The 13,167-nt window shown below is 42.9% G+C and overlaps 2 protein-coding genes across 5 annotated transcripts in view; one reads left to right on the top strand and one right to left on the bottom strand.

Moving 5' to 3' along the window:
* The window catches only part of mars2 (methionyl-tRNA synthetase 2, mitochondrial), a 29,396-nt gene extending 27,539 nt beyond the window's left edge, over positions 1–1,857 (top strand). Inside the window, exon 3 of the mRNA XM_060915217.1 lies at positions 321–1,857. Coding sequence (XP_060771200.1) covers positions 321–1,475 — 1,155 coding nt within the window. The 3' untranslated portion in view covers positions 1,476–1,857. The remainder of the gene's footprint in view (positions 1–320) is intronic.
* Positions 1,786–13,167, bottom strand: part of med12 (mediator complex subunit 12) — a 178,759-nt gene continuing 167,377 nt past the window's right edge. For all 4 annotated transcript variants that reach the window (XM_060915213.1, XM_060915214.1, XM_060915215.1 and 1 more), the window contains exons 42-44: positions 11,687–11,893; positions 11,417–11,504; positions 1,786–2,198 (exon numbers count right to left, since the gene is read on the bottom strand). In XM_060915213.1, coding sequence (XP_060771196.1) covers positions 2,149–2,198; positions 11,417–11,504; positions 11,687–11,893 — 345 coding nt within the window. In that variant the 3' untranslated portion in view covers positions 1,786–2,148. The remainder of the gene's footprint in view (positions 2,199–11,416; positions 11,505–11,686; positions 11,894–13,167) is intronic.

Raw genomic sequence — 13,167 nt, 5'->3', positions numbered from 1 at the left:
AACACACTTTTTTTTTTTTTGGCCTTATAGCGACAGTTAAAGTTATGATTAGTGTATTTATGGGCTTCTTGAAGGGGGGAAAAAAAAAAAGGACGCCATGTAATTCAAAAACCATTTTGTGTAATAAAATAACGCTTTTGTGGGGAGTCTTGATTCCTACCAAGGATTCTTCCTTTTTTAGCTGCATGGTTGGACGTTGTTCCTTCTCACCATCAGCCCGCTGTAGAACTGCTTTGAGACCATAAGTAGAATTAAAAAAAAAAAAATTCTATTTGGCTCAAGTTGAACTTCCTGTCTAAAACCTTTGCATCACCCAACAGGTGGAGTGGATGAAGGAGCACAACTATCTGTTCCGTCTCTCCGATTTCCGGACCAGTCTCCAGGAGTGGCTCAGGTCAAACCCCAAAGCCGTTCAGCCGGAGAAGTTTTACCATCTTGTCCTTCAGTGGTTGGAGAGCGAGCTCCCCGATTTATCAGTATCGCGTCAGAGAAACCGCCTGCAGTGGGGCATTCCGGTTCCTGGAGATCCTGAACAGACCATCTACGTGTGGCTGGACGCTTTGGTGAACTACCTGACCGTTGCGGGTTATCCAGAGAAATATTCGCAGTGGTGGAACGTCGTCCATCACGTCGTCGGCAAAGATATTTTGAAGTTTCACGCTATATATTGGCCGGCGTTTCTCTTGGCCGCCGAACTGCCCCTTCCTCAGGCCATATACGTGCACTCCCATTGGACGGTGCAAGGAAAGAAGATGTCCAAGAGTCTCGGAAACGTCATAGATCCTCTCGAGAGCTCGCAACGGTTCACAGTAGACGGGCTGAGGTACTTCCTTCTCAGGCAAGGGGTTCCAGATATCGACTGCGACTACGACGATGACAAGGTGGTCAAGTTGTGTAATAGCGAACTGGCCGATTCTCTCGGCGGTCTCCTCAACCGCTGCACCGCACCCTCACTCAACCCGGAGCAGGTTTATCCTTCGTTCTGCAACGTCTCGTTTCCTAAAGACTCCACCGGGAGAGCCGTGTCTGAGGATTACAAAATGGCGGAGGCCGTTTCAGGGCTTCCTGCTTTGGTGAAGCAAAACTTTGACAACCTGCATGTGTATAAAGCGCTGGAAGCCATCAGCGCGTGCGTACGTCTGACCAACAGCTTCGTCCAAAGACATGCGCCGTGGAAGCTTGACTGCACCGACGCCAAGGATAAACTCTGGCACGACACCATACTACACGTGTGTACGGAGTGCCTGAGGATCTACGGCATCCTCCTGCAGCCTGCTGTGCCGGTGGTGGCAGATAAAATCCTGTCCAGGCTGGGGGTCAGGTCTGACGAAAGGAGCTGGGATAATGCACTCGATTTCCTGGCAAAGTACGAAGGACGAGATTGTCCTTATGAAGGAAGAGCGCTAGGTCCAGACACCGGGGTGCTTTACAGTCGTATTGAGAGGAACAAAGTGACCCAGAAAGCAGAAAATTGACCAAATATATGAAAAGACGAGGTCAAAGTCATGATTCTAATACCTTGCCATACATTTACAAGAAAAATATATCCTTATATAGTATTGTAAAAGTTTAAAAACTTGAATAACCTGCACAAGACGTGGCACAAGTTACCAAGAAGGCTGTTTCTGATTCTAAGTTCATGAGAATATTTTTGCTGTATGGAGTGTGTTATGATGATTGTCGTAGTGCGGTGTGTGAGTTCAGTCATGATGCCTTCCTACTGTTATTATACTGTACTTTTATATTTTTTTTTTGAGTGCACTTCTCAGAATCTGGGACAAGATCTAAAAATTGACATGATTTTTTTTAATGAGAATACACGAAACTGAAAAATTGTACAAAGTAAAATAAAAAAAAAAAAACCACTGCATTATTCTCATCGTTTCATGTCTTTTTTTTTTCTTCTTTTTTTAAACACAAAAGTCCATCCATTGCACTTCAGGATCACCAGTTCACAACGCCATCCCTCAGACGAGTGTGGAATTACACACAATCTGAAGGAGATTCGTTCCTCGAAACAGCGCTGTGGTGAGACTCGGATCAGCTGGGAATCTTCGAGGCCCAAAGTCAGTGTCTCCTGTCTGAAGGCCTCCCAGCTCTTGAAGACTCTGGAATCGATCTGTTCGTTTCAGAAGGGCCACGCAGGACTCACTCGTACTTGGGGTAATAAGAGTTGGTGTTCTGTGCAGGCTGTGTATCTGTGTCGGGAAACGGGTTTCAAACATTAAAACTTGAAATGTCAGCATTAATTTAAGAAATGTAGTGAAGTAGCATCAAGGATGAACAATCAATATGACATTTTAAATCCTTTTATTTAAAAAAATTATATACAGTGGTGCTTGAAAGTTTGTGAAGCCTTTAGAATTTATGTTTCTGCATAAATATGACCTAAAACATCATCAGATTTTCACACAAGTCCTAAAAGTAGATAAAGAGAACCCAGTTAAACACATGAGACAAAAATATTATACTTGGTCATTTATTTATTGAGGAAAATGATCCAATATTACATATCTGTGAGTGGCAAAAGTATGTGAACCTTTGCTTTCAGTATCTGGTGTGACCCCCTTGTGCAGCAATAACTGCAGCTAAACATTTGCGGTAACTGTTGATCAGTCCTGCACACCGGCTTGGAGGAATTTTAGCCCATTCCTCCGTACAGAACAGCTTCAACTCTGGGATGTTGGTGGGTTTCCTCACATGAACTGCTCGCTTCAGGTCCTTCCACAACATTTCCATTGGATTAAGGTCAGGACTTTGACTTGGCCATTCCAAAACAGTAACTTTATTCTTCTTTAACCATTCTTTGGTAGAACGACTTGTGTGCTTAGGGTCGTTGTCTTGCTGCATGACCCGCCTTCTCTTGAGATTCAGTTCATGGAAAGATGTCCTGACATTTTCCTTTAGAATTCGCTGGTATAATTCAGAATTCATTGTTCCATCAATGATGGCAAGCCGTCCTGGCCCAGATGCAGCAAAACAGGCCCAAACCATGATACTACCACCACCATGTTTCACAGATGGGATAAGGTTCTTGTGCTGGAATGCAGTGTTTTCCTTTCTCCAAACATAACGCTTCTCATCTAAACCAACACTTTCTATTTTGGTCTCATCCGTCCACAAAATATTTTCCCAATATCCTTCTGGCTTGTCCATGTGATCTTTAGCAAACTGCAACGAGCAGCAGTGTTCTTTTTGGAGAGCAGTGACTTTCTCCTTGCAACCCTGTCATGCACACCATTGTTGTTCAGTGTTCTCCTGACGGTGGACTCATGAACATTAACATTAGCCAATGTGAAAGAGGCCTTCAGTTGCTTAGAAGTTACCTGAGGGTCCTTTGTGACCTTGCCGACTATTACATGCCTTGCTCTTGGAGTGATCTTTGTTGGTCGACCACTCCTGGGGAGGGTAACAATGCTCTTGAATTTCCTCCATTTGTACACAATCTGTCTGACTGTGGATTGGTGGAGTCCAAACTCTTTAGAGATGGTGTTGTAACCTTTTCCAGCCTGATGAGCATCAACAACGCTTTTTCTGAGGTCCTCAGAAATCTCCTTTGTTCGTGCCATGATACACTTCCACAAACGTGTTGCGAAGGTCAGACTTTGATAGATCCCTGTTCTTTAAATAAAACAGGGTGCCCACTCACACCTGATTGTCATCCCATTGATTGAAAACACCTGACTCTAATTTCACCTTCAAATTAACTGCTAATCCTAGAGGTTCACATACTTTTGCCACTCACAGATATGTAATATTGGATCATTTTCCTCAATAAATAAATGACCAAGTATAATATTTTTGTCTCATTTGTTTAACTGGGTTCTCTTTATCTACTTTTAGGACTTGTGTGAAAATCTGATGTTGTTTTAGGCCATATTTATGCAGAAATATAGAAAATTCTCAAGGGTTCACAAACTTTCAAGCACCACTGTATATGGGTCTGTCTCAGAAACTGGGTACTGTAGGGGAACCCCACTAAATATACTCACAGTCAATAAACTATACGGTTTTGAATGGTGATGTTGGTTTTAATTTGAAATAAAATGAAAGAAATAATACAGATAAAACTAAATCTTTTATGTGAATACTCTATTCAGAATTTGGCAAAAAATTCTGCAAATTTGTGGAAAAATGGCGGCTTGATCTGGGACATGATAAATGGTTGACTACATCGCGTTCCCTTAAAAAGGTTGAAGTCCACTGAAAAGTCTACAGTCATCACTAATTGTATTTTAAGTTGTAACTTTATACACCTAAGGATTGGTGCGCTCATAGAATAATCATAACCGTAATAAACATCATGCAGAATATTTCATCACCGTCGTAACTCCGTTTCCCGCAGACCCAATATACAGAATATGTTACGATGGTAGCTGGTCTTGTATGAGTTTCTGAGCTATGAAATGAGTCGTGGTCTATTTTTTACCGTAGCGTGTTATTTGTGTGCGGGGAAGGACACACATTAACAATTTGCATGTGTAGAATGGAATTTTCCACTCCAACAGTTAGAAGTTGATCGTGCTTCCATTCGCGGTCTTTCTGTTACGCGGGTGATCTGTTTGGGCGTTATCACTGAAAAGGTGAGTTTTGACAGTTTTTTTTTGTTTTAGTCTTGCAGTATAAGGCAATAGAATGTTTCTTTTCCATCATTCATATCTCGTAGTGTTTGCGTATTTTTGGCCAATATTTTGCGACCATGGGCAATTTAGATCGAACTTTTGATAGAATCTACGGCCAGACATTTTGCGCCACAGCAGAGACCCGCGCGACCTTCAGCCGGTACAGTCGCTGTTCTTTTACCACCGCCGTTATTCTCATCTTTCCGGTGCGTTCTTGATTTTTCCATCGTGTCCTATTTCGCCAGATCAAATACCCAAACTGTATCATATTATTCATATTTAAGTGAATAATCAATTCAGTCGTCATAACTTGGCATTTTTAACCCAAGCAATCAAAAAGAGGAAATTTATTCAATATTTTCACTCATCTGTGAAGGAGGGGCTTTAATTCTTCATGATGGAGTTATTTTATATGAAAATCAATTTTACAAAAGCATTTGAATTGTAATAAAAAAAAAATGTCCACAGTGTAGGCCAGATAAAGCAAGATGCTATCTTTATTCTTATTAAACATGACAAAAGAAACATTGAGTGTTAAGTAAATGCAAAAAAAAAAAGTAAAATTAGAAAATTTATTTTTTGACCATAATGTCCCAAATGAGAGAGCAGTTTCTGAGACGGACCCGTATACATCTCCCATATTCAGACAAACCCCGCCTCCTGTACTACGAAGGGCCCGGTCCCACAACACTGATAACGATAACCATCCCTATGCCTGAATGTAGTTCCAGTCTGGAGCAATCACCACTTGGTCGTGACACTCAGGGAAATAAATGCATGCAACTTAGGAATAGGTGGAAGTTTTTTCCAAGTAGGAGCACATTATTCCGGGTCACACTGTACAGCTTGGACTTCAGAACAACCCATGTACGTACGATACTCCAGTGGTTGACAAAATACGGAACGGTCACGGATTACGGAAATATAATAAATAAAAAAAGGATATAAAATACGGAACAGTTTACGACGGACGCTAATAATTTCTGGATCGGTCACTGATGTTTCAGTATATTACAGACTGGTTACTGATTTCATACGGACGATGAATCACGGATAAAAAAAAAAATTCAAAAGTCTAAAACAAAACGTTTGGACTGTTCAAGTTCATAATTAAAATATCTTACCTGCATTTCCTATATATGTTTACTGTATTAATTGACTTGATATTTTTCATGAAATATCACATCCATGAATAAAAGATCCGTGCTTTGTGTTACATAATTTTTTTTGTATTTTCTGTGAATTCCGTGACTTCGTGATGCAACAAGGATGGACAAAGACACCCGGGGAAAAATAGGGGAAAAATAGAAAAATAGCCCAGACAATGTCACATGTAAACAATTAGCTGATTGGTCAGATGTTTTATCGGATCAGGTCCAGGCCTCGAAAAATGGCTCCAGAAGCAATCTCACCGATACAGATGAACCCAGGCCTGGGCTCTCGGGATCGTTATCAATCTGGTGTGAGCACCAACCACAAACTTCAGGGGACCGACTTATTTATACAGGAAAGTCTGCACACCCCTTTCACCTTCTCCACGTTTTATTACATTACAGACTTATTCTACAATAGATTGAATTCATTTGTCGTCACAAAATAGCCCATAATGACAAAGGGAAAGCAGGTTTTTAGAAAATATGCAATTTTATTGACAAAAATGGATTATTTAGGGGTTACATATCTGTACACGGGCGGCACGGTGGTGTAGTGGTTAGCGCTGTCGCCTCACAGCAAGAAGGTCCGGGTTCGAGCCCCGTGGCCGGCGAGGGCCTTTCTGTGCGGAGTTTGCATGTTCTCCCCGTGTCCGCGTGGGTTTCCTCCGGGTGCTCCGGTTTCCCCCACAGTCCAAAGACATGCAGGTTAGGTTAACTGGTGACTCTAAATTGAGCGTAGGTGTGAATGTGAGTGTGAATGGTTGTCTGTGTCTATGTGTCAGCCCTGTGATGACCTGGCGACTTGTCCAGGGTGTACCCCGCCTTTCGCCTGTAGTCAGCTGGGATAGGCTCCAGCTTGCCTGCGACCCTGTAGAACAGGATAAAGTGGCTACAGATAATGAGCTGAGATATCTGTACACACCCTTGGCCTAATACTTGGTTGATGCACCTTTAGCAGCAATTACAGCTTCAAGGCGTCTTGGGAAAGACGCTACGAGCTTGGCACACTTGTTTCTGGACATTTTTGCCCATTCCACTTGGCATATCCTTGCAAGCTCTGTCAGGTTGGATGGGGAGCATTCAGCCATTTTCAGCTCCTTCCACAGATGTTCAATTGGATTCAGGTCTGGGCTCTGGCTGGGCCACTCAACGACATTCATAGACTTTCTCCGAAGACTCTCCTTTGTTCTCTTGGCTGTGTGTGCTTCAGGTCGTTGTCATGTTGGAAGGTAAACCTTCGCCCCAGTCCGAGGTCCAGAGCGCTCTGGAGCAGGTTTTCAAGGATCTCCGTGTACTTCACTGCATTCATCTTTCCCTCTATCAGGACTAATCGCCCCGTTCCTGTTGCTGAAAAACATCCCCACATGATGCTGCCACCGCCATGCTTCACTGTAGGGATGGCATTAGCCAGGTGATGAGCGGTGCCTGGTTTCCTCCAGGCGTACCACTTGGTATTCAGGCCAAAAAATTCAATTTTGGTTTCATTAGACCAGAGAATCTTGTTTCTCATGGTTTGAGAGTCCTCTAGGTGCCTTTTAGCAAACTCCAAGCAGGCTGTCATGTGCCTTTTACGAAGGAGTGGCTTCTGTCTGGCCACTACCACAAAAGGCCTGATTTGTGGAATGCTGCCTGGATGGTTGATCTTCTGAAAGGTTGTCCCATCTCCACAAGGATACGCTGGAGCTCTGTCAGAGTGACCCTTGGGTTCCTGCTCACCTCCCTGGCCAAGGCCCGTCTTCCCCGACCGCTCAGTTTGGCCAGGCCTTGGAAGATTCTTGGTGGTTCCAAACTTCTCCCATTGACGAATGATGGTGGCCACTGTACTCGTTGGGACCTGTAAAGCTGCAGCAATATTTCTGTACCCTTCTCCAGATCTATGCCTTGATGCAATCCTGTTCATGAGGGCTGCAGAGAATTCCTTTGACCCTATGGCTTGGAGTTTGCTCTGACATGCACTGTCAACTGTGGGACCTTATATAGGCAGGTGTTGGCAATCCCCAATCATGTCCAATCAATTGAATTTACCACAGGTAGACTCCAGTTAAGTTGTAGAAACATCTCAAGCAGTATCCGTGGAAACAAAATGCACCTCAGCTCACTTTTGGGTGCCATATCAAAGGGCGTGCACACTTGTGTACATATATTTTACATTTTGATTTTTAATAAATTAGCACAAATGTCTAAAAACCAGATTTTGTCATTATGGGCTATTTTGTGACAAAAACATGAACTCAATCTATTGTAGAATAAGCCTGTAACGTAATAAAACGTGGAGAAGGTGAAAGAGGTGTGCAGACTTTCTGGCTTGACTGTAGTTATAGGTTCTGAGAGACCAGGCCTTAAATCTGTGGTTCAAGGGTGTTTTGTGAATCATAACCCAACACGTGCCAAGTTATTAATTTTATTATTGTGTTTGACTTAAAAGTGGGAACCTGGAATCATGTCACCATGGCTATGTCTGTCTTCTGTTAAACAAGTTAGCCAGCAAACTGAAGCGTGATGTCCATTTTCCTCCTCAAAACAGTGAGCTGTAGAGTCCGTGTTCGAGTTACCAAATGAATCCCTCTATGTCGATTGGTCGAAAGCAGATAGTTCTATCGACACTAACATATCGATATACAGTCCATGCTATTCTTCAGAGAGACCCTGATGTAATCAAGGACCGGAGTGAGTGTTGGGGTATGTCCTTCAATGGCGAAGAAATGCAAACATCTTGGTGTTACTAAAAAGAAAAACCCTGCCCAGATAATAAGACCTTTCCGCAATCATGTCATAAATAAGACTCTGCAAGAAACGGAGCTTGGAGTCATTATGAATCACGAACTCTCCTGGCATGATCAAGTCAGAAGCAAAGTCGACACAGCCAATAAAAGTCCTATGCCTGATGACAAGAACTTGTGCGAAATCTACTGATGCTGATGTTATTAGGAAGCTGCATGTTCGTCGTGTTAGGCCACACCTTGATTACGCTTCACAAGTCTGGTCTCGTCATCAAGAATATTGAAGGGACATGAGTGAAGCTGTACAGCAGCGTGCAACCAAGCTATCGTACAAGGATCGACTGCAGGAACTTGATCTGTTTTCACTTTCTTCAAGAAGAATCTATCTGGGCTTACATGGTTATGATCTGGACATCTCTAATTATTTGGAATTTACAATTACCTTACAATTTAAGAAACACTGAATTAACCTTTAGGACTACCTATGCCAGATCTAACACCCTTAAATTTTCCTCCCTCTACCAGTGTACGACTAGATTGAGCGAAATAGCTGTTTTATTCTATCCACATTCACTGGATTTTGAGAAACGGAGCATTTTTATTTTTGGCAAATTCAATAAATGAAAACTTTTTTTTTTTTCGCGGTCCGGTTTCCATCAAATCGTGCACTCGTGAGCGGTCCGGAATCCTACGATACGGACCCCGGTTACAGACCTTTGGCGACTTGCTCGTTCACAACAACATGGTAGCAGTTTGTCAATATTTATTTTCGCATTTCTCAGTATTACAGCATGGATAGCGATAACGACAGTGTTGACAGCAAAAGGGAGCTTTACTACCCTGATGAAGACGGAATAAAAGAAAACATTTCAGGAGAAAAGCAGAGTCCCAGGTTTGTTCTAAATATGGTTTCCCTCTTGGGCGCTCTCATTTTATGTTCTAGTTTGGTAAAGAAAAAATTGTATTTTTATATATAAAAAAAATAAACAGCTTAAGGTCAGTCTGTATCGTGAAATACCGTGACCTCGGCCCAGAGGCCTCAGGCAGTATTTTCAAGACCTCAGTCGCGGTATTTCATGATACAGACTTCCCAGCTAGTAAATTAAAAAAAAAAATTTTCAGGGATGAGAATGAAAAATATTTTAAAAGTCTGAAAAAACCGGGGCGGGGCCCGGGGGGGGATGGGGCTAATGATTTTTGGCTATTTTTTTTTTTACCCCAAAACCATTAATTTTATCAGCAAAAAGTTGCAATGTATTTGGAAATAAATTCCCCTTCTTGGTGGATTCCCAGGTGAAAATGATTAATATGGTACAAGAGACTTGTTTTTAATCAATTCACATTTGATGATTTCAAAAAATCAATGCACCTTTTAATATAAACGAGCTCGACAGTATTATATTTCTGCATTTTTGCTATTCATGTCTTTGAATACTCTAATCCTTTAAAATGAAGTGCAAACCAGAAAAAAAAGTTCTGTCATATAATTCTCTGAAGCTTTCTTCTGATGTTATCATGGTAGCAGGAGGTCTTGCATATTAAGCAGGCAACATTCAACATCACTCATCACTTCCCTTTCAACTGTTGTGTGGACTAACTAGGTTTTATCTGGACAGGATGTTGTGGAATGTAATACAGATACCATACGGTCAATCTGAAGATCGAGATGGTGATTTTGAGTTAAAGAACAGGCGTGTACAATGGGCATTACATATTGGAAATTTTTTTTTTTTTTAAATCAAAAACTATAAGTTCATCTCGGCCTAAAGTTTGGGCAGACGCTCCCGCGCGGCACATGCCAGCAATTCCGTCCCCCTATGAAATGAGCAATAAGTAGGAGAGTTATACATGCTATCATACTTAAAATTTCATCAGAAATATAGATATGATACTATGATTCTCCCCAACATGCTACATTAGATAAGCTAACCTCATTTATAAAAGATACACACTTATATATGACATGTAATTGATATAAATTTTTTGGGGCGCGCGCTCTCTCTGCCATGCCGATCCTGTAGGCTGCACTGACTCAACTGAAAACTCCGGTCCTCGAGAAAAGAGATAAAAGCCCACCCACGCTGAAAGCTGATTGGCTTATTTTGCTGAGTAACCCAATCAAGATGCTCTTTGTCTGGCATGCGCTACATGAACAGGCACACAGGCAGTGTTGCCAGATTGGGTGCTTTTAAGTGCATTTTGGCGGGTTTTGAACATATTTTGGGCTGGAAAACGTCAGCAGTATCTGGCAACACTGCACACAGTCTCCCTCGCGCGCGCACATTCTAAGACGCGTGATGCAGACCTTAATACTGCGCGCGCACGCTCTTGCTCGCTTCTATCAATATGCAGGAGACTCCCGGAACTTCCGGGAGACTTGGGATGTCTGCGTTATAAGGTGACCACAGACGGTTAATCATACCCCCCCCCCAAAAAAAAAAAAAAAAAAAAAAAAAAAAAATTCTCAACGGATTTACATCAATCTCAAAAACGATCATTTTGGTCTGAAAAAGTCGGAAATCCACCAATCGGCGGAAAATTCTCATCCCTGAATTTTTTTTTTTTTTTTTGTGTGTGTGTGTGTGTGTGTGTGTGTGTGTGTGAAAAATGCGATAATTCTTGGGGGGGGGGGGGGGTATTTATTTTTATATTTTATATACATTTTGATATTCCTATCAAATACTTTTATTCCACATTTTGTTGCTTTTTTGGGTTTTTATTTAGTCCTCGGTTGGTTCAGCAACACTCGCCGCCATTTTGTTTTTCTTTACTCATGGTATATGAGCTGATATCCTAATAGTAGAGTAGCCAATCAGAGTGCCCGATTGCTCATATCCAGTGAATGTGGATAGGATATTACTAAATAACTTCTTCAGTGGTTTCATGGTTGCCATAACAACCCCGGTATCAGTGGACTTACTTGAGAGCTGCTGCTGGAGTTGTCTGACCAAAGCGGCAGTCTGTTGTTGCTGTTGTGTCTGCTGCATGCCCTGCCCCTGCCGAGGGAACTGACACACACGCACACACACTTTCAGTCTTCCAGGTTATTTTCAACATCCATCATTATAACACCCTGTGATTTTATCAATCATGGTTGTCACGGGAACCAGTATATACTTTGGAAGCCCCCCGCCTCCAGTCACATCCTCCGTTATTAAACATACTGAGTGTCTGTTAAATGGCTGCTCACCATGGGCTGCTGTGGAGGAAGAGGCTGCATGCCCAGGGCCTGACTCTGGGGCTGGCCGGGAGGCTGCGCCGTGCCAACCTGCTGCTGCACCTGCTGCGAGGGGACCTGCTGCGACTGCTGCACCTGCTGCGAGGGCACCTGCTGCTGCTGCTGCGACGGCACCTGCTGCTGTACCTGCTGCTGCACCTGCTGCTGCTGAGCTTGTTGCTGTGGAGGCAGCAAAAACACAAGAGTTGAAGATGAAAAGGATCTTTAAAACAAGGGCGGCTGGTGCATAAGGGCGATTGGGCGACGCACTGCCAAAACGAAAAAAAAAGTTTTTTTTTCTTTTTTTAAAACAAACTTTCACCAGCGCTGCTCGAGGCCGTTTTAATCTGTCTCTGGGTATCATTGTCCAATCAGGGTGGTCTTGCTTCTAGAGTACCGCCCCTTTTGGGGCGATTTCAGTCACGCTGAAAATCGCCCAAGAGTTCACTGATAGAGTCCCATGTTAATATATTTTTTTTCTCCTGACTGACACTTCAATGCAATCTCTATGGGTTCCGGGGGGGCTTGCCCTAACGTGCTCACGTCACTGTGAAGCGCGGCGAAGTTGCGTTCGATCCGCTCAGTTTCTGAGGTGAGATGGATGCGGAAAGCAATTCAGTGCGGTCCTTAGAAGAAGTTCCATTTAGTCAGCGATCAAATCGAGCTAAATTAGCAACAAAACAAGCTGGACCCCCCTCGACCAAATCTAAACATAAAACAAATTTCGACAAGGGGGGGAAATCATATACTCGAGGTTTTACTTCAACATGGTACTAGCGCAAATCCTGGCGAGCTGGCTGCGAGGACGCCTCAGCGGTTTTCTGCTCCCCCTGCTTACTTTTCCACCCTGGAGGTGGCTCCACGGACAACACTGCTTGGACGGTCGCTGGAGTTTCGGACATGCATCATTTGTCGGAGAAAATAAAAAAACATGAGTCATCAAAGATTCACATGGGCAGCTGCCTGAAATTTTCGGCTTTTGGGAGAGTGAACATCGCTACACAACCGGATGAGGGCTACAGGCTAGCAGTTCACCGTCACAATGATGAGGTGAGCAAGAATAGGCACATATTAAACCGGCTCATCCAATGCGTGAAATTTTGTGGAGTGTTCGAGTTAGCTCTACGAGGCAAAGACGAAACTGAGGGCTCCAGTCACCGTGGTGTTTTTCTGGGTTTGGTTGACTTCGTGACTCTCTCACACACACACACAGAATCCGTTCGCTTTTGATGTTTTCAATGTGCGTTTTTATATTTGCCACACTTTGCTCTGAGAGTTAGCACTTAGGTAATATCCTTGGTAAATACCAGTAATTGCAAGATCTAAAGATCCACTCCTCTATTTATTCAACTGCTATTGTTATGTTAGCCAACTGTTTACAATGTTTTGTTACAGTAAGTGCACTTTCCTGTTTGTCCTTAAGTTGCACAGTCTGTAAAGTTCTTGCTGGTCAT

Source organism: Neoarius graeffei, chromosome 2, assembly GCF_027579695.1.
Source record: "Neoarius graeffei isolate fNeoGra1 chromosome 2, fNeoGra1.pri, whole genome shotgun sequence".
Lineage (NCBI taxonomy): Eukaryota > Metazoa > Chordata > Actinopteri > Siluriformes > Ariidae > Neoarius > Neoarius graeffei.
This window is presented reverse-complemented; position numbering and strand designations above follow the sequence as displayed.